This window comes from Musa acuminata, chromosome BXJ2-6 (assembly GCF_036884655.1).
Source record: "Musa acuminata AAA Group cultivar baxijiao chromosome BXJ2-6, Cavendish_Baxijiao_AAA, whole genome shotgun sequence".
In the NCBI taxonomy this organism is placed as follows: domain Eukaryota; kingdom Viridiplantae; phylum Streptophyta; class Magnoliopsida; order Zingiberales; family Musaceae; genus Musa; species Musa acuminata.
Genome location: NC_088343.1, coordinates 12,779,600 through 12,800,277, shown reverse-complemented (window position 1 = coordinate 12,800,277; position 20,678 = coordinate 12,779,600). Strand labels below are relative to the sequence as shown.

General features: G+C 40.8%; 4 protein-coding genes across 4 annotated transcripts; all 4 read right to left on the bottom strand.

The window, feature by feature from the left end:
• Positions 1-81: 81 nt before the first annotated feature.
• Positions 82-3,258, bottom strand: LOC135614942 (isoamylase 2, chloroplastic-like). The gene has a single exon (XM_065112834.1). It carries the CDS (start codon positions 2,760-2,762, stop codon positions 174-176), a length of 2,589 nt encoding a protein of 862 aa, XP_064968906.1. The 5' UTR covers positions 2,763-3,258; the 3' UTR covers positions 82-173.
• A 263-nt stretch (positions 3,259-3,521) lies between these two features.
• LOC135614945 (diphosphomevalonate decarboxylase MVD2, peroxisomal-like) lies at positions 3,522-11,626 on the bottom strand. The gene is made up of 10 exons (XM_065112837.1): positions 8,184-11,626; positions 7,821-8,019; positions 7,505-7,568; positions 7,219-7,282; positions 7,038-7,118; positions 6,005-6,091; positions 5,544-5,701; positions 5,347-5,395; positions 3,942-4,066; positions 3,522-3,861 (listed from the first exon to the last, which is right to left on the bottom strand). The coding sequence occupies exons 1-10, from the start codon at positions 8,397-8,399 to the stop codon at positions 3,639-3,641; spliced, it is 1,266 nt and encodes a 421-aa protein (XP_064968909.1). The 5' UTR covers positions 8,400-11,626; the 3' UTR covers positions 3,522-3,638.
• A 144-nt stretch (positions 11,627-11,770) lies between these two features.
• On the bottom strand, positions 11,771-14,947 carry LOC135614941 (isoamylase 2, chloroplastic-like). Its single transcript, XM_065112833.1, has one exon. It carries the CDS (start codon positions 14,449-14,451, stop codon positions 11,863-11,865), a length of 2,589 nt encoding a protein of 862 aa, XP_064968905.1. The 5' UTR covers positions 14,452-14,947; the 3' UTR covers positions 11,771-11,862.
• A 137-nt stretch (positions 14,948-15,084) lies between these two features.
• Positions 15,085-20,287, bottom strand: LOC103987958 (diphosphomevalonate decarboxylase MVD2, peroxisomal). Its single transcript, XM_009406433.3, has 10 exons — positions 19,871-20,287; positions 19,508-19,706; positions 19,194-19,257; positions 18,908-18,971; positions 18,727-18,807; positions 17,694-17,780; positions 17,233-17,390; positions 17,036-17,084; positions 15,631-15,755; positions 15,085-15,550 (listed from the first exon to the last, which is right to left on the bottom strand). The coding sequence occupies exons 1-10, from the start codon at positions 20,084-20,086 to the stop codon at positions 15,328-15,330; spliced, it is 1,266 nt and encodes a 421-aa protein (XP_009404708.2). The 5' UTR covers positions 20,087-20,287; the 3' UTR covers positions 15,085-15,327.
• Positions 20,288-20,678: the final 391 nt, after the last annotated feature.

Here is a 20,678-nt window from a genome sequence, read left to right as displayed (position 1 = left end):
CAAAAATCATACATTAAGAGACTGTACAAAAACAAGCATGCGAAATAAAATGGTTTAGAAAATTTTGCACTTTTTCAGTGCTAACAGAAAGGATACTTCATTTTATTGATAACAGGAGACAATAGATACAGCAAGAAACTCCTGCCGTTATATAAGACGATAAGGCACAAAGTTCAATCCACAGTGGCTTCAAATAAGGCACAACTATGAGGCTTCAGTTCATAAGAAGATGATCCTTCAGCCTTCTGAACATTTGGATCACAACTATTTGAAAAGATTCCTGGAAATGCAAGGGAGGTATCGACCAAACGAAGCCAAACATTTCCCTCTGGCTGTTCGGGCAAAACAACAGTCTCTAAATTATTGCTGGCGTTAAAGCATATAAACAAGTCACCGCAGTTTGAATTTGACATGTCAAAGTTCTTTTCTGACTTCAGAGCCAAAGCCAAAAACTTGCATGTTGGGTCATCCCACTTTGGCTCAGATTGATTACTTCCAAACCAAACAATGTTTTCTACTTTAAGAAAGTGCTTGCTCTGAAAAATATCACCTCTTCGGATTCTAAGTGAACCTAGATATGCAATAAATTTTGTAATTTGCTTGCTGAAGCCTGTTCCTAGGCTATCCCAATTGATAGGCTTCCTGTCATCATACAATGGAGAACCACCAGTGGAGTAGCCACACTCATCCCCCATATTAAGAACAGGAACACCGAGTGACACAAACAAGACAAACAAGAAATTCCGTATCTGCTTAAGACGTGTCTCAAGGACAGTATTATTGTTTGTTGGACCTTCGTCGCCACAGTTCCAGCTTAATTCCGAAGCAAGCTCCGCAGTACTGAAGCTGACCAAATCAACAAGAGGAAGTCCAAAGTTCTTCGTCACAAAATTAAAAGAAAATGCTGGGCCCCTGGAAGAAAATAGATCACCACTGCCACAAAGTCTAGTAGCAAGATCGCTTAGGAGCCCTTCACCTCTCAAAAAGTTCCTTACATCACTGCAAAATCTCATGTTCATCTCTGCCCATGCTTTCCAATGAGGAAATTGGATTTCCATGTATGACATGTCAAGCGGGGACCAGCAGTCTGCGACAATCTTTGTCCTAGAAAGTACTGGATCAAATGCTATAGCTTCCACCAAAGGTGGGCGAGATAAATGATCCCCATTCTGTCCTCTAGCCATTGAAGAAGAATTAATAAAGCAAAAGCCATCTACATGGAACTCGACCACCCAATGCCGGAGGCTGTCTATTATTAATTGCTGGACAATGGGGTTATTGCATTTCAGTAGACTATTGGTTCCTGATCCAACATTCTTGTCAACAATGTAATAGGAAGAACTATCAATACCTCGGAATGATATCACATGGGAGTCCGCATCTCCACCTTCAGCACTATGAGTAAAAACAACCTCCATCAAGACCTCTATACCTTCGGAATGTAGCGTCTTGATCATCTCCTTCATAGAATTGATTGCCGAAGCAGCATTATGTTCTTGTCCATATTCATCCATTACCGAGAAGAAATGATAGGGGAAGTAAGGGCCTTTGTTAACATCAAAGGGAAATATTGGCTCCAGCAGGATTGCATTGACACCAAGTTCTTTAAAATGCTCTACTTTCTCACTCACACCACCGAAAGTCCCAGCAACATCTTCTGGGAGCCCGCTCGAGTTATCAATTGTAAACTGCCCAACATTTAATCTGTAAACCACCAGCTTCTCTGTTGGCAACTGCGGATGAACATCACCACTCCAGTCAAATATAGGTTCCATTTCCAGAAAACCAAGACACTTGGTTGGAGTCATTGTATCACCCTGAACAGAAAGAAGATTTCGAACCATTTTGGCATACGGATCCAACAGCACATGCTGCATATCAAATCCACCTCTTTTCTCTACTGGTCCTTTGCAACGATAACCGTAGCTCACATAGTCCTCGATGCTCTCCATCGAGACGTGCCAGATATCTCCTGTACGATTGACATAAGGATCCAGTTCGATCTCTAAAGACGGAACCTCTGTTTTCCCTTCATACAGGCAGAGTACAACGCTCTCAGCTTTCCTCGAAAACAAAGAGAAATTGACCATTCCATCATCGGAAACAGAAGCACCCAAGGGCGCAGGATATCCTGGGCCTAAACCCACAGGCACACAAAATCTTGTCTTTCTGTGCGTTTTAATCTCCGAGGCAACAACACCAGCATCAGAACACAAATGCAGCATAAATGATAGATAAAAGGGAGCCTTTGCTGAATCAAAATCCAGATCCAACGTATACCTTCCAGAAGAATTGCGAACGAAGGGCATTATGACGGCACCAATCCCCTTTTCGATGTCTGCAACTAGTGATCCCGGAGGATCAGATCTCGACATTTCATAGATCAGCACCAACTCGTCCTGGGAGACAGACAAAACCTCAATGTGCACAGAAAAGTTCACACCTACGGCTCCCACCACCACCACCTTCACAAGGTCCCCCTTTTCGGACCTGAACATGTAGGGGAATTCCCTCCCCTCGAGTACTTGAGCTTTGCCACTCGCCACCGCCATCGGCCGCGATTGTCGGAGTGAGATCGGGGAGGTTGCACGGACCACTGAATTAAGGCATGTTGGGGGACCAAATGATGCGCCTTTCGGCGAGAATTTCCGGTTGCAACTGCACCGTCCGTGCGTCACCGCATTCCGCCGCTGCCAGATGACGCCATTATGTGGATGGCCGCGAGTCTTCGCCGCCGCACTCGGAAACCAAATGCTCGCCATAGAGCAGCCTTTCAGGCCTCCTGCTGTGAGAAATGAGTCTGATTCGGGATTAATCAATAAGGGAAACCATTGGGTGGAGGGGAAGGGTGAGGGGAAGGGGTTTTACGTGGCTCTTTCAGAGGACGGAGATGGAGGCGAAGCGAAACGGTCTGAGGTACGAGAGATGGTGAAGGCAACAAAGCAGGAGGAGGAGGGATATGTTTGACGGAGACTGTTTTGCTCTCTCGGTCACAAAATAAGAATCTGGATTTTTTTTGATTTAAGAAGAGGATGGGGATGATTCCAAGGAGGAAGACAACGCACCTGGGAATCACGTGAACGAAGAAGGGTGGTCGTTTCGTCGGTGGGACCCACAAGGTCGAGGATCACGTGTCTGTCTCATCACAGGGAGCCTTTTCCCATCGGCTCACAGGAACACCACGGACCAGCAACGGGCTACACTCATATCTAATTCCCTGTTCCCTGTCGGCGACCACCTCTCGTTCGCGCGGGACCCGCCACGAGTAGATAGCATAATATATCATATACCAACGGCTTATATATTTCTTCCCAATGAAAATACGATTCAAGTTGGATTACGTTTGCCGTCACAAACATTCTCAACAACAATATATAGCAATCTTCGCAAGAATCGAAAGCAAAACCTGAGCAACTTGTTTATATCTTGACCTCACCATATGCAGAGAAATAGCTAGTGCAAGAAGTCCGTCGATCCTCACATGAAATAAAAGCATAGATTCTTCCGAAAGCAAAAAGAGAGAGAGGAACGATCCAAAAAGGATCATACTAAGATATTCCGGCAAAACCCAAGAATTATAAAGGGAGCATCTCTCACAAAGTAGTTCCAATGACCATCATGTTCTCTTGTAAGCAAACTCACTTTGGGAGTCCAGTAGTGGGACTTAGCAGAGCTAGACTTTCATCAGTAAGCACACTTGGTCCACTCCCAAGCCTGGTGCAGATGAAATAGCTTACCTTGCCAGGGAACTTTTGAGATGGATACTTGTCCTTGCTCTCAGGTGGTGGTGGCAGGGCTTCAACATCTTTCATGGACTGTAGACCAGCTTCATGCAGAATTGATTTGTCTCCTATTACATAACTGCAAGGAAGATACGCGATTAAATTTGACATCAGATCAAACCAATGTATCGGTGTTGCAGAACCTGAAAACCCAGTGACCTAGTCAATTCATTGTCTGCTGGTGGCGGGAAGCAGAATAACAGGCGCTGAAGCAGAAGACCAGCGGATTTTCTGTTTGGTGCAATCAAGACGGCGTTGGGTCCCGCGTCGAAAGTGTAGGCTGCCTGAAATTTAGCCATCTCATAAAACATCAAGCTTTGATGAATTGGCGCGCATGTAGCTTCTGTATCATACTTATTATTCTCTGAGATTTAATGCAATGTGCAAAGACGATATAACGATAGTGAGAGATCAGTGGAGAAGTGATTTCCAGATGGCCTTACATAGGCCACCTTAACCCTTTTTTAAGAGACAAAGATGATTTTCTTCCTTGGTTAAACTTTCAAATTTCCTCAAGATATTTAGACTAAATTTAAGCAACATTCCTATTTAATTTAAGCCATCTTTGAAGAACCTAAGATGTGGGGATCATGTCAGAGTCTTAAAGATTCACTTTCAGATATATACTTTCTTATATTAACTTAACTTCTTTGGTTCCATGCTTGTGAAAAAACCAGTGTTACTCTAATTTCAGATCCCATAGTCGTAAGTTCCTGAATAAATTCAATTAGATTCTAATATTCATATCCTTTTAAGTAGAAAAATTGTTTATAATACAATATGACTTGGTCTTTCCACATTTAAGTAGTTTTACCTATTCTGAGACAAAATCTCCACAAATCCTCAATTTTTGAGTGATTTAATATTTAAAAATTTAGCCACCATCCTTCCATGTCCTAAATCATGAACAATTAAGAGATTTGACTTCCTTAGTTGTGGTGCTTACTTTTCATAATTATCCTCTTTCCCTGTACTTTCCTATCTCTTATTCCCTTTTTCTTTCTCTTTTGCATGTTTTGAAATGTTAGGATTGAGAACATCATCCTTCAGAAGTCTGACAAGTGTTCCTCTTCTCACTTTATCAAAGACCCTACCCTATCCCTTATTCCCTTTTTCTTTCTCTTTTGCATCTTTTGAAATGTTAGGATTGAGAACATCATCCTTCAGAAGTCTGACAAGAGTTCCTCCTCTCACTTTATCAAAGACCCTATCTATTTCCAGATTTCATGAATGCAGAAGTCAATTTAGGAAGGCTTCAGTCTGATGGAAACAATGTTCTCGTAATCATTTAATTCTTTTGAAACTAGGATACAGCTTATCATTAATTGCTACAGCACTTGAAATCAACATCTAGTTACTCACTTTTTTTAACAAGCAAATCCATCCATGTACAGATGCAAAACTTAAGCATCTAGCAGTAATTGTCAATAAAAAACGAAACTAACTAACAAAAATCAGGAACCAAAACATTTTTGTGCTCTGGTTAATCCAAATAGATGGTAGAACTTTATATTCAATTGTTTAGTGTTCATCATAGATCTCCCATGTAATTGCACGTGCATACCTGTGGTGTTCCTTCAGACCTGTTCCATCTTTCAACAAGACTGATTATCCTGAGATATGATTGATGCAAAACAGTCAGTCACAGTTAGTGCCAAGAAAATATAACTTAAATCACATATGACTATGCTTTCAATGGTGTTATCATTCAAATATAAATTGAGTATGAATGGTTTATCTTTATGGTAGAGAAGATCATGCCTGTGTGATGTATCATTCATGTAGAATATAGGGGGGCTAGTATCCAAGCAAACAGCATGAAACTGATTACTGTCTGCACAAGTCAACCTAGCAAAAGATGCAAAATCACGATTTCTGATAGCTTCTTCCATCTGCAAAATACGACCTGGGACAACAGTCTAGAATAGACAACAAAAGATTGTAAGTTGGCACTAATTCTTCTTGAACAAGTTGCAAAATATTGATGTCAGACTCGGGAAATAGTTGTACGAGCTCTAATAAGAATAAACACTTAACAATAAGGACAGCAAGTAATCTCAGCTGACATACTACAAGAACTTTTAGTAACTGAACATAAAAAAGATGCAATTTTATCAATTGACTGACAACAAGAATTAACTATAAAAAGACTAGTTCTATCAATTGACTGAAGAAGAGATTTAACTACAAAGAGAGTGCAAGGGAATGAAGTGTAACAAAACCTGGGCTCTATGTTGTAAGAGCGGACTTGTCTCAACACTGTCACGCATGCCAGTGGTGCTACTAGTTTCCTTCTGCTTTGAACTCACCTGGATTTGTGTTTAACAAAGTGAGATATATATACTTGGCAAAACTGCACCCAGAGTGAAAAGCTGTAATTGGTGCATTCAACTTATTTTATGAATTGATGATTGTTCAGGGTCACCACTGCAGTCAAATTAAATGACAAATAATTTACCAGACTTACTAAGCTATACAAAATAAGACGAGCCAACAAGTGCCATTGTTCAGTATATTTATTTTAGTCATAATATGTTAGCATGTTTCATATTTCTGCAAAAGTATCAAATTATTGAACAGGCATATTCTGGCAAAATAATTTGGTCAAATCTATGTTTGTCCATATCATAAAAGGTTACAAGTTTGATGTAATTTCTCAACATAATGATAACGGAAATATTATGATCTAGCATAAAATCTTTCAAAAATGAAAAAAGGGTGTTTCTTACCTTTGTTATCCTTCCTCAAAACATCAACTGAACAACAAATTAAATTTCAAATGTAATATAGTGAACAAAATCAACGTCCTTCAAAAAATAACAAGGCAAAGAAAGGATCCATAGTCCATAATGTATCCAACAAAAGAAAATTACCCTTAGAGAGTTTTCAAGGATATATAAAGTAAAATTTTTGGTTCTGGATGTTCAGAGATGGGAGAAGAAAGCTAGTAGCCCTAATAATCATATCTGAGTATCTGGAGAAATTTTTTATTGGCTCTAGAAGACTCTGCAGCAATATATATCACAAGTATATAAAAAATTACCAAAGATGACCAAACTCATATCAGTGACCACAGTCTCACTATATGTTCTGAGTAGAAAAAAAATGAGCTTGTGTATGAAAGAAGTCAAGCTTGTCCTCCATGAAAGAACAGATGTACACAATAACTACTTCAAAAAAAGTCTATCACCAAAGACTAAGATAATAAAAACATTTATCAATTCACGATGTCATTGATGTACGGTGACCACATACCACTGCTATGATAATAACAAGGTCATTCCAATGTGATTCTGAAGCAAGCTGAACTGCAATGCTGTCACTTCCACAGGCATCCTGATAATCAGCAAGATTAATTAATAATCATTAACCGTGCCTCTGGAACTATATATAGTGCTTTCAGGTTATATATGTTCTTTTCATAGTGTAAACTTACCTTACCCATGGTCCATTTGACAAAACCACCATACATACTGCGACATGCACTGCCTGACCCTTGCCTACATATGAGAATGTTACTTCAATTGGGATTCACTTATAGGTAGTAATATTATATGGTTAACCGCAGTGATTTATGAGACGACGCCTAAAAATATCAGTGTCTGACAAGTGGGACCAAAGAGAGTTAAAAGTGCAGAGTGAAAGGGCATGATTATACACTGTAAGTGCAAGACACATTATTTCATCGGAATAAACACGCAGTTGAAGTAATATGCACAGACCTCGCAATGGATGAAAGCTTTCCACAATCTTCCTTCACATTCATTAGCTTTGCTAAAGTGAAAACTGTGAAGAAAAACACTCTATAAGATGATATCATGCAGATTATTTCATACAGTTTTTTGTCAGTATAACAAAACCAATATACCGACTTATTAAGTGAGAAAACTAGCTACAAAAAGTTAACAAATTTTATCAAAATGGGGCGTTGTAAGAGTATCAGCCATGCAATATCCTTATTAAGAATATTAGTCATTTCTTATTAAGTAAGAAATGTTTAACTCTCATGCACAAGGATCAAATACGACCAGTACTAACCAAAACAAGCAAGGCCAGCAGCCGTAGACGCCAATCCTGCAGCTGTGGGGAAGTTGTTATAGGAAGCAATGTGGACATTCAATTTCTGCCAATCATCCTTCCGGATACGGTTACCCTTCTTCTCATCCCCGACATCATCGGCAATTTTCCTGATTTCCCTCAAACAGCTCTGGAATCTATCTCCAGAGAGTGGAATCTCCTACAGAAACCCGTAAATTTCAGACATCGAGCCAAATAAACACTATCGATGTACCAAAACGACCTTAATCTTCTTACCCTCAAAACCCCAAAAAGAAGGCGATCCATCGAAACCCAAAGAAATAAAGCAAACAAGAAAACACAGAAGCATAGGATCCGATCTACCTTGCCATTGAGCCACATCCGATCTCTGTCGAAGGTAGGGCTAACGGCGACGGTGGTGGTGGCGGAGAGATGGTCATGATCGAGGGTGACGCTGATGCTGTCGTTGACGGGGAGGATGAGGGCCTCGTCGCGCTTCCCCCAGTACTTGATCACCGCGATGTTGGTGGGAGTTCTTCCGATCGCCATCAGAATCCAGCTCTCGGTCCCCGACACCATCTCAACACCTTGGAACTACCTTGGTGGCACCATAGGGGATGGGGCTTCGGTATAGTGTCGGGAGTTGAACAATCTTTCGCAAGTTCGCACGTTACCTTGACGGGAACTTGTTGTCGCGCCCGGCACCCGGTGAGCAGTTGTTTGTGGACTTGCAGCTGTTCGTTCAACCTTCTAAAGTCCTTGTTTTCCTCCTCTCTCTCTTTTCTCTTGTGCAATGCGGGTGTTGCTTCCTCCCACATTCAGTGCCCTTGTGAGCATGGTCACCCTGGAAGTGAGTTCCGCCACAACTTCGTGCAGATGTTGCACGGAGTCTTTGGTGTCGTCTGACAGTCGGTCAACTAGGGCCTCTACCTTGTCGATCTGGGATTCAACTTCTTCTGGTGAGCTCTCTACCCCAGAAAGCCTTTGTTGGCCATAGTAGAGTTCCTCCAAGCTCGCTCCAAGAACATCTAAGCGAGTTTGTGAGTCTCTCCTTATGGCTCCTTTTCCCAGTTGGCGCTCCAGATTGCACCTTCTCCGCTCGCGGAGAGTAGCCAACTTCTCGCTCATCATGTTCGTTGCCGCGCTCCTCTTGAGTGGCACCAACAGTACGAGAGTGAGTATGCACTTGCAGCCCACCTGCGACTGCTTGGGGCAAGGGTCAGACATGCCCCGTCTTGCTTGATTCGCCATGATGCTTTTCCATGGCGAAATTGCAAAGTTCCTTCGTTGCTTGCTCGAATTGCTTGCCCGCTCTGATACCACAATGTCACTGACTTAGCTGGAATTGCCTAAGCCGTGAAGCACCCTTGTGGCCAAGATGCAAACTTAGCTTGAGTTGCCTAAGTCGCGAAACGCCCTTGTGCCAACTTCTCGGACTTAGCTGGGATTGCCTAAGTCATGATGCGCCCTTGCGATATGCGTCCGCAAAGGTCAGCCAATTTGCAACCTCACTCAGGTCCCGAAGGACCTGTAAAAGAGAAAGTTGATTAGTTCGAAGAATGAGCGACGGACAAGTCCAGATGTCTCGCGGAAAGAGAAGCTTTACAAGCAATTCAGCGAGCACTTGCGTGCATGAGAGAAAACAGAGAAAAGAGGAAAAACAAGGACATTAGAAGGTTGAACGAACAGATGCAAGTCCACAAACAGCTGTTCACCGGGTATTGGGCGCAAAGACAAGTCCCTGTCAAGTTAACGTGCGAATTTATGAAAGACTGTTCAACGCCTGACACTATATCGAAGCCCCATCCCCCATGGTGCCACCCGGGTGGTTCCAGGGTGCTGAGATGGCTGACGTTTCGCGTTCAGCAACGGGCTGCAGAAATAGCCCGTGGCATGCGAAAATGGAGCCATTTAGGGGTTGTTTCGCTAGGCGCAGTGAGCGGTTGCACTGTAACGCTGCAACCTGTTCGAACTTACATTTTTACAAGCAAAAGCACACAAAACTATGGCAAAACATGCTGCCAAGAATCCGTACATATATGCAAAAGTGACGAACAGTTCATTGAACGAAGTTACTGTGGGTGCGCGACGACAGTTCATGACAATACGAATCCAACAGCACATGCTGCATATCAAATCCACCTCTTTTCTCTGCTGGTCCTTTTCAACGATAACCGTAGCTCACATAGTCCACGATGCTCTCCATCGAGACGTGCCAGATATCACCTATATGATTGACATAAGGATCCAATTCGATCTCTAAAGACGGAACCTCTATTTTCCCTTCATACAGGCAAAGGACAACGCTCTCAACATTCCTCGAAAACAAAGAGAAATTGACCATTCCATCATCGAAAACAGAAGCACCCAAGGACGAAGGATATCCTGGGCCTAAACCCACAGGCACACAAAATCTTGTCTTTCTGTGCGTTTTAATCTCCGAGGCAACAACTCCAGCATCAGAACACAAATGCAGCATAAATGATAGATAAAAGGGAGCCTTTGCTGAATCAAAATCCAGATCCAACGTATACCTTCCAGAAGAATTGCGAACGAAGGGCATTATGACGGCACCAATCCCATTTTCAATAAATACTGTGTTATGTTATGAGATATTTTAGTTTGTTGCTTCTTGGTAACAATTGTAACATTTAGTACATCATCAGATTTTTGTTTGCAACAATGCTGGGTTGCCTTTTATTCTTCTAGCTTCAACAAAATTACTTTTTAATTTTTCATCGAATTCCAAATAGTTGACACTGTTAGTAAACTTTTGAGCTATATTTGATCTTGTCCAATTCTTTCTAAACAGTAGATTATGGGTCCCAAACCAAGGCTTAGTTTTAAACTGCTGAATATGTCATTATGAGCATTGACAGTCCATTAGAGCCAAACTTTGTAGTTCAGATTTATTGACACTTGAAATCCTTAGACAATCATTTTGGACTGTAACTATTATTGGCCTTGGTGGGTTTAACTGATTACTCTGTGGACTATATGGCTTGGCACTTTTAATTGATCAACTAGACAAGATTTAGTCAACATCCAGAGATAATTTTGGCAACACTATAGTTTTGTGGAAGATCCATTTAGCTACCTTCTCTAGAATAGATATTATGCTTATGGGGTATTCTTCTGTATTTAATCTGGATGTCTACTCTGTTACACTTGCTCTCTAGTCAATTCATAGTATTCTCAGATTAGTGAAGGGACTCCCAAGTATGGGCCAGGTTTCCTGAATTTCATATATGATGTTGTCTCGGCATAATATGGTCCAAGTTTTCCATCATAATGACCTAATTATCTTCTTGAATAAGATTTCTTTTAACTTCTTGTACTTCTAAAGTGGAAACTAATTCATAATCTGAGTTATGCTTGAACTACCAATAGCATGTAGAATAAAGCTCTCTCCATGGTTCATGACTATTAGTAAAACAACAGTTTCCATTGGTGTTTAAATACTTGTTTTCGATATTATGATTGCACTGTTGCTCCTCCTAATCTTTGGTTGAGCATGTCAAATAGGAACCAAATCTAACTGTAAAACTAGTGCCATATAACGGTTTTTGACAAACGAAATTTAACTATTCAAATGATGATTCAATAAACAGCAAGAGGATGATGATATAACATAATGATGGAGAAAGGAAGAATCATGTTTTGCAAAATATACTATTAAGAAAGTTCAAACAAGAAGGGAAAAAGAATCAAACATTAGAAGTGAACAAAAATCAGTTTTCAGAATAAAACCATGCCGCTTTGAATTAAACACTGAAGTTTGGAATATGCTACTGATAAAGAAGAGCCTTAAGAAAATAGTTGGTTGTGTGGTAACACATAAAAATATGGACATATCATAAGATGTATTGCAAAAATCATACATTAAGAGACTGTACAAAAACAAGCATGCGAAATAAAATGGTTTAGAAAATTTTGCACTTTTTCAGTGCTAACAGAAAGGATACTTCATTTTATTGATAACAGGAGACAATAGATACAGCAAGAAACTCCTGCCGTTATATAAGACGATAAGGCACAAAGTTCAATCCACAGTGGCTTCAAATAAGGCACAACTATGAGGCTTCAGTTCATAAGAAGATGATCCTTCAGCCTTCTGAACATTTGGATCACAACTATTTGAAAAGATTCCTGGAAATGCAAGGGAGGTATCGACCAAACGAAGCCAAACATTTCCCTCTGGCTGTTCGGGCAAAACAACAGTCTCTAAATTATTGCTGGCGTTAAAGCATATAAACAAGTCACCGCAGTTTGAATTTGACATGTCAAAGTTCTTTTCTGACTTCAGAGCCAAAGCCAAAAACTTGCATGTTGGGTCATCCCACTTTGGCTCAGATTGATTACTTCCAAACCAAACAATGTTTTCTACTTTAAGAAAGTGCTTGCTCTGAAAAATATCACCTCTTCGGATTCTAAGTGAACCTAGATATGCAATAAATTTTGTAATTTGCTTGCTGAAGCCTGTTCCTAGGCTATCCCAATTGATAGGCTTCCTGTCATCATACAATGGAGAACCACCAGTGGAGTAGCCACACTCATCCCCCATATTAAGAACAGGAACACCGAGTGACACAAACAAGACAAACAAGAAATTCCGTATCTGCTTAAGACGTGTCTCAAGGACAGTATTATTGTTTGTTGGACCTTCGTCGCCACAGTTCCAGCTTAATTCCGAAGCAAGCTCCGCAGTACTGAAGCTGACCAAATCAACAAGAGGAAGTCCAAAGTTCTTCGTCACAAAATTAAAAGAAAATGCTGGGCCCCTGGAAGAAAATAGATCACCACTGCCACAAAGTCTAGTAGCAAGATCGCTTAGGAGCCCTTCACCTCTCAAAAAGTTCCTTACATCACTGCAAAATCTCATGTTCATCTCTGCCCATGCTTTCCAATGAGGAAATTGGATTTCCATGTATGACATGTCAAGCGGGGACCAGCAGTCTGCGACAATCTTTGTCCTAGAAAGTACTGGATCAAATGCTATAGCTTCCACCAAAGGTGGGCGAGATAAATGATCCCCATTCTGTCCTCTAGCCATTGAAGAAGAATTAATAAAGCAAAAGCCATCTACATGGAACTCGACCACCCAATGCCGGAGGCTGTCTATTATTAATTGCTGGACAATGGGGTTATTGCATTTCAGTAGACTATTGGTTCCTGATCCAACATTCTTGTCAACAATGTAATAGGAAGAACTATCAATACCTCGGAATGATATCACATGGGAGTCCGCATCTCCACCTTCAGCACTATGAGTAAAAACAACCTCCATCAAGACCTCTATACCTTCGGAATGTAGCGTCTTGATCATCTCCTTCATAGAATTGATTGCCGAAGCAGCATTATGTTCTTGTCCATATTCATCCATTACCGAGAAGAAATGATAGGGGAAGTAAGGGCCTTTGTTAACATCAAAGGGAAATATTGGCTCCAGCAGGATTGCATTGACACCAAGTTCTTTAAAATGCTCTACTTTCTCACTCACACCACCGAAAGTCCCAGCAACATCTTCTGGGAGCCCGCTCGAGTTATCAATTGTAAACTGCCCAACATTTAATCTGTAAACCACCAGCTTCTCTGTTGGCAACTGCGGATGAACATCACCACTCCAGTCAAATATAGGTTCCATTTCCAGAAAACCAAGACACTTGGTTGGAGTCATTGTATCACCCTGAACAGAAAGAAGATTTCGAACCATTTTGGCATACGGATCCAACAGCACATGCTGCATATCAAATCCACCTCTTTTCTCTACTGGTCCTTTGCAACGATAACCGTAGCTCACATAGTCCTCGATGCTCTCCATCGAGACGTGCCAGATATCTCCTGTACGATTGACATAAGGATCCAGTTCGATCTCTAAAGACGGAACCTCTGTTTTCCCTTCATACAGGCAGAGTACAACGCTCTCAGCTTTCCTCGAAAACAAAGAGAAATTGACCATTCCATCATCGGAAACAGAAGCACCCAAGGGCGCAGGATATCCTGGGCCTAAACCCACAGGCACACAAAATCTTGTCTTTCTGTGCGTTTTAATCTCCGAGGCAACAACACCAGCATCAGAACACAAATGCAGCATAAATGATAGATAAAAGGGAGCCTTTGCTGAATCAAAATCCAGATCCAACGTATACCTTCCAGAAGAATTGCGAACGAAGGGCATTATGACGGCACCAATCCCCTTTTCGATGTCTGCAACTAGTGATCCCGGAGGATCAGATCTCGACATTTCATAGATCAGCACCAACTCGTCCTGGGAGACAGACAAAACCTCAATGTGCACAGAAAAGTTCACACCTACGGCTCCCACCACCACCACCTTCACAAGGTCCCCCTTTTCGGACCTGAACATGTAGGGGAATTCCCTCCCCTCGAGTACTTGAGCTTTGCCACTCGCCACCGCCATCGGCCGCGATTGTCGGAGTGAGATCGGGGAGGTTGCACGGACCACTGAATTAAGGCATGTTGGGGGACCAAATGATGCGCCTTTCGGCGAGAATTTCCGGTTGCAACTGCACCGTCCGTGCGTCACCGCATTCCGCCGCTGCCAGATGACGCCATTATGTGGATGGCCGCGAGTCTTCGCCGCCGCACTCGGAAACCAAATGCTCGCCATAGAGCAGCCTTTCAGGCCTCCTGCTGTGAGAAATGAGTCTGATTCGGGATTAATCAATAAGGGAAACCATTGGGTGGAGGGGAAGGGTGAGGGGAAGGGGTTTTACGTGGCTCTTTCAGAGGACGGAGATGGAGGCGAAGCGAAACGGTCTGAGGTACGAGAGATGGTGAAGGCAACAAAGCAGGAGGAGGAGGGATATGTTTGACGGAGACTGTTTTGCTCTCTCGGTCACAAAATAAGAATCTGGATTTTTTTTGATTTAAGAAGAGGATGGGGATGATTCCAAGGAGGAAGACAACGCACCTGGGAATCACGTGAACGAAGAAGGGTGGTCGTTTCGTCGGTGGGACCCACAAGGTCGAGGATCACGTGTCTGTCTCATCACAGGGAGCCTTTTCCCATCGGCTCACAGGAACACCACGGACCAGCAACGGGCTACACTCATATCTAATTCCCTGTTCCCTGTCGGCGACCACCTCTCGTTCGCGCGGGACCCGCCACGAGTAGATAGCATAATATATCATATACCAACGGCTTATATATTTCTTCCCAATGAAAATACGATTCAAGTTGGATTACGTTTGCCGTCACAAACATTCTCAACAACAATATATAGCAATCTTCGCAAGAATCGAAAGCAAAACCTGAGCAACTTGTTTATATCTTGACCTCACCATATGCAGAGAAATAGCTAGTGCAAGAAGTCCGTCGATCCTCACATGAAATAAAAGCATAGATTCTTCCGAAAGCAAAAAGAGAGAGAGGAACGATCCAAAAAGGATCATACTAAGATATTCCGGCAAAACCCAAGAATTATAAAGGGAGCATCTCTCACAAAGTAGTTCCAATGACCATCATGTTCTCTTGTAAGCAAACTCACTTTGGGAGTCCAGTAGTGGGACTTAGCAGAGCTAGACTTTCATCAGTAAGCACACTTGGTCCACTCCCAAGCCTGGTGCAGATGAAATAGCTTACCTTGCCAGGGAACTTTTGAGATGGATACTTGTCCTTGCTCTCAGGTGGTGGTGGCAGGGCTTCAACATCTTTCATGGACTGTAGACCAGCTTCATGCAGAATTGATTTGTCTCCTATTACATAACTGCAAGGAAGATACGCGATTAAATTTGACATCAGATCAAACCAATGTATCGGTGTTGCAGAACCTGAAAACCCAGTGACCTAGTCAATTCATTGTCTGCTGGTGGCGGGAAGCAGAATAACAGGCGCTGAAGCAGAAGACCAGCGGATTTTCTGTTTGGTGCAATCAAGACGGCGTTGGGTCCCGCGTCGAAAGTGTAGGCTGCCTGAAATTTAGCCATCTCATAAAACATCAAGCTTTGATGAATTGGCGCGCATGTAGCTTCTGTATCATACTTATTATTCTCTGAGATTTAATGCAATGTGCAAAGACGATATAACGATAGTGAGAGATCAGTGGAGAAGTGATTTCCAGATGGCCTTACATAGGCCACCTTAACCCTTTTTTAAGAGACAAAGATGATTTTCTTCCTTGGTTAAACTTTCAAATTTCCTCAAGATATTTAGACTAAATTTAAGCAACATTCCTATTTAATTTAAGCCATCTTTGAAGAACCTAAGATGTGGGGATCATGTCAGAGTCTTAAAGATTCACTTTCAGATATATACTTTCTTATATTAACTTAACTTCTTTGGTTCCATGCTTGTGAAAAAACCAGTGTTACTCTAATTTCAGATCCCATAGTCGTAAGTTCCTGAATAAATTCAATTAGATTCTAATATTCATATCCTTTTAAGTAGAAAAATTGTTTATAATACAATATGACTTGGTCTTTCCACATTTAAGTAGTTTTACCTATTCTGAGACAAAATCTCCACAAATCCTCAATTTTTGAGTGATTTAATATTTAAAAATTTAGCCACCATCCTTCCATGTCCTAAATCATGAACAATTAAGAGATTTGACTTCCTTAGTTGTGGTGCTTACTTTTCATAATTATCCTCTTTCCCTGTACTTTCCTATCTCTTATTCCCTTTTTCTTTCTCTTTTGCATGTTTTGAAATGTTAGGATTGAGAACATCATCCTTCAGAAGTCTGACAAGTGTTCCTCTTCTCACTTTATCAAAGACCCTACCCTATCCCTTATTCCCTTTTTCTTTCTCTTTTGCATCTTTTGAAATGTTAGGATTGAGAACATCATCCTTCAGAAGTCTGACAAGAGTTCCTCCTCTCACTTTATCAAAGACCCTATCTATTTCCAGATTTCATGAATGCAGAAGTCAATTTAGGAAGGCTTCAGTCTGATGGAAACAATGTTCTCGTAATCATTTAATTCTTTTGAAACTAGGATACAGCTTATCATTAATTGCTACAGCACTTGAAATCAACATCTAGTTACTCACTTTTTTTAACAAGCAAATCCATCCATGTACAGATGCAAAACTTAAGCATCTAGCAGTAATTGTCAATAAAAAACGAAACTAACTAACAAAAATCAGGAACCAAAACATTTTTGTGCTCTGGTTAATCCAAATAGATGGTAGAACTTTATATTCAATTGTTTAGTGTTCATCATAGATCTCCCATGTAATTGCACGTGCATACCTGTGGTGTTCCTTCAGACCTGTTCCATCTTTCAACAAGACTGATTATCCTGAGATATGATTGATGCAAAACAGTCAGTCACAGTTAGTGCCAAGAAAATATAACTTAAATCACATATGACTATGCTTTCAATGGTGTTATCATTCAAATATAAATTGAGTATGAATGGTTTATCTTTATGGTAGAGAAGATCATGCCTGTGTGATGTATCATTCATGTAGAATATAGGGGGGCTAGTATCCAAGCAAACAGCATGAAACTGATTACTGTCTGCACAAGTCAACCTAGCAAAAGATGCAAAATCACGATTTCTGATAGCTTCTTCCATCTGCAAAATACGACCTGGGACAACAGTCTAGAATAGACAACAAAAGATTGTAAGTTGGCACTAATTCTTCTTGAACAAGTTGCAAAATATTGATGTCAGACTCGGGAAATAGTTGTACGAGCTCTAATAAGAATAAACACTTAACAATAAGGACAGCAAGTAATCTCAGCTGACATACTACAAGAACTTTTAGTAACTGAACATAAAAAAGATGCAATTTTATCAATTGACTGACAACAAGAATTAACTATAAAAAGACTAGTTCTATCAATTGACTGAAGAAGAGATTTAACTACAAAGAGAGTGCAAGGGAATGAAGTGTAACAAAACCTGGGCTCTATGTTGTAAGAGCGGACTTGTCTCAACACTGTCACGCATGCCAGTGGTGCTACTAGTTTCCTTCTGCTTTGAACTCACCTGGATTTGTGTTTAACAAAGTGAGATATATATACTTGGCAAAACTGCACCCAGAGTGAAAAGCTGTAATTGGTGCATTCAACTTATTTTATGAATTGATGATTGTTCAGGGTCACCACTGCAGTCAAATTAAATGACAAATAATTTACCAGACTTACTAAGCTATACAAAATAAGACGAGCCAACAAGTGCCATTGTTCAGTATATTTATTTTAGTCATAATATGTTAGCATGTTTCATATTTCTGCAAAAGTATCAAATTATTGAACAGGCATATTCTGGCAAAATAATTTGGTCAAATCTATGTTTGTCCATATCATAAAAGGTTACAAGTTTGATGTAATTTCTCAACATAATGATAACGGAAATATTATGATCTAGCATAAAATCTTTCAAAAATGAAAAAAGGGTGTTTCTTACCTTTGTTATCCTTCCTCAAAACATCAACTGAACAACAAATTAAATTTCAAATGTAATATAGTGAACAAAATCAACGTCCTTCAAAAAATAACAAGGCAAAGAAAGGATCCATAGTCCATAATGTATCCAACAAAAGAAAATTACCCTTAGAGAGTTTTCAAGGATATATAAAGTAAAATTTTTGGTTCTGGATGTTCAGAGATGGGAGAAGAAAGCTAGTAGCCCTAATAATCATATCTGAGTATCTGGAGAAATTTTTTATTGGCTCTAGAAGACTCTGCAGCAATATATATCACAAGTATATAAAAAATTACCAAAGATGACCAAACTCATATCAGTGACCACAGTCTCACTATATGTTCTGAGTAGAAAAAAAATGAGCTTGTGTATGAAAGAAGTCAAGCTTGTCCTCCATGAAAGAACAGATGTACACAATAACTACTTCAAAAAAAGTCTATCACCAAAGACTAAGATAATAAAAACATTTATCAATTCACGATGTCATTGATGTACGGTGACCACATACCACTGCTATGATAATAACAAGGTCATTCCAATGTGATTCTGAAGCAAGCTGAACTGCAATGCTGTCACTTCCACAGGCATCCTGATAATCAGCAAGATTAATTAATAATCATTAACCGTGCCTCTGGAACTATATATAGTGCTTTCAGGTTATATATGTTCTTTTCATAGTGTAAACTTACCTTACCCATGGTCCATTTGACAAAACCACCATACATACTGCGACATGCACTGCCTGACCCTTGCCTACATATGAGAATGTTACTTCAATTGGGATTCACTTATAGGTAGTAATATTATATGGTTAACCGCAGTGATTTATGAGACGACGCCTAAAAATATCAGTGTCTGACAAGTGGGACCAAAGAGAGTTAAAAGTGCAGAGTGAAAGGGCATGATTATACAATGTAAGTTCAAGACACATTATTTCATCGGAATAAACACGCAGTTGAAATAATATGCACAGACCTCGCAATGGATGAAAGCTTTCCACAATCTTCCTTCACATTCATTAGCTTTGCTAGAGTGAAAACTGTGAAGAAAAACACTCTATAAGATGATATCATGCAGATTATTTCATACAGTTTTTTGTCAGTATAACGAAACCAATACCGACTTATTAAGTGACAAAACTAGCTACAAAAAGTTAACAAATTTTATCAAAATGGGGCGTCGTAAGAATATCAGTCATGCAATATCCTTATTAAGAATATTAGTCATTTCTTATTAAGTAAGAAATGTTTAACTCTCGTGTACAAGGATCAAATACGACCAGTACTAACCAAAACAAGCAAGGCCAGCAGCCGAAGACGCCAATCCTGCAGCTGTGGGGAAATTGTTATAGGAAGCAATGTGGACATGCAATTTCTGCCAATCATCCTTCCGGATACGGATACCCTTCTTCTCATCCTCGACATCATCGGCAAGTTTCCTGATTTCCTTCAAACAGCTCTGGAATCTATCTCCGGAGAGTGGAATCTCCTACAGAAACCCGTAAATTTCAGACATCGAGCCAAACAAACACTATCGATGTACCAAAACGACCTTAATCTTCTTACCCTCAAAACCCCAAAAAGAAGGCGATCCATCGAAACCCAAAAAAATAAAGCAAACAAGAAAACACAGAAGCATAGGATCGGATCTACCTTGCCATTGAGCCACATCCGATCTCTGTCGAAGGTAGGGCTAACGGCGACGGTGGTGGTGGCGGAGAGATGGTCAGGATCGAGGGTGACGCTGATGCTGTCGTTGACGGGGAGGATGAGGGCCTCGTCGCGCTTCCCCCAGTACTTGATCACCGCGATGTTGGTGGGAGTTCTTCCGGTCGCCATCAGAATCCAGCTCTCGGTCCCCGACGCCATCCCCCTCCGATCCGACTCCAGCAGCAAACCTTGCTGGTGGGAGAAGGCAGCGAGCGACAGGAAGGGAGAGCCGGAGCCTCGTCTATATTTCGATCCCCAGAGAGAGAGAGAGAGAGAGAGAGAGAGGACGGAGTCACCAAGCAGCTGACTGTTCGCTTAACTGGACTGGCGCAACCCTTCTTATTTCCGAGGCATCCTTGATACATGTATCTCCATTTAATATATGCTGATCTCCTTCAAATAAGAATATATATGTATGTAATATATGATTAGTGTATATTTTAAATACATAAATGGTAACGATTTTGAAATTTTATCCACTATATATATATATATATAAGAAAATTAAATTGTACAATTTGCTTTGTCCATGTTATCATTTAAAGAGATGCATGGACCCTGCAAGATTCGCTGTGCGCATAGAAGATATCTGACTCGTTCGGCGAAAAATGTGGGCATGCATAAAACGTGCGAACCTTACCAACCCGTCTGCTCATCTTCCGCTCTTAAAACAATCATGTATGAATAGAATCTCACAGTGAGGGGAACTCCCTCCCGATCTGTTCAAGGAAATTATACACCAAGAACTTGA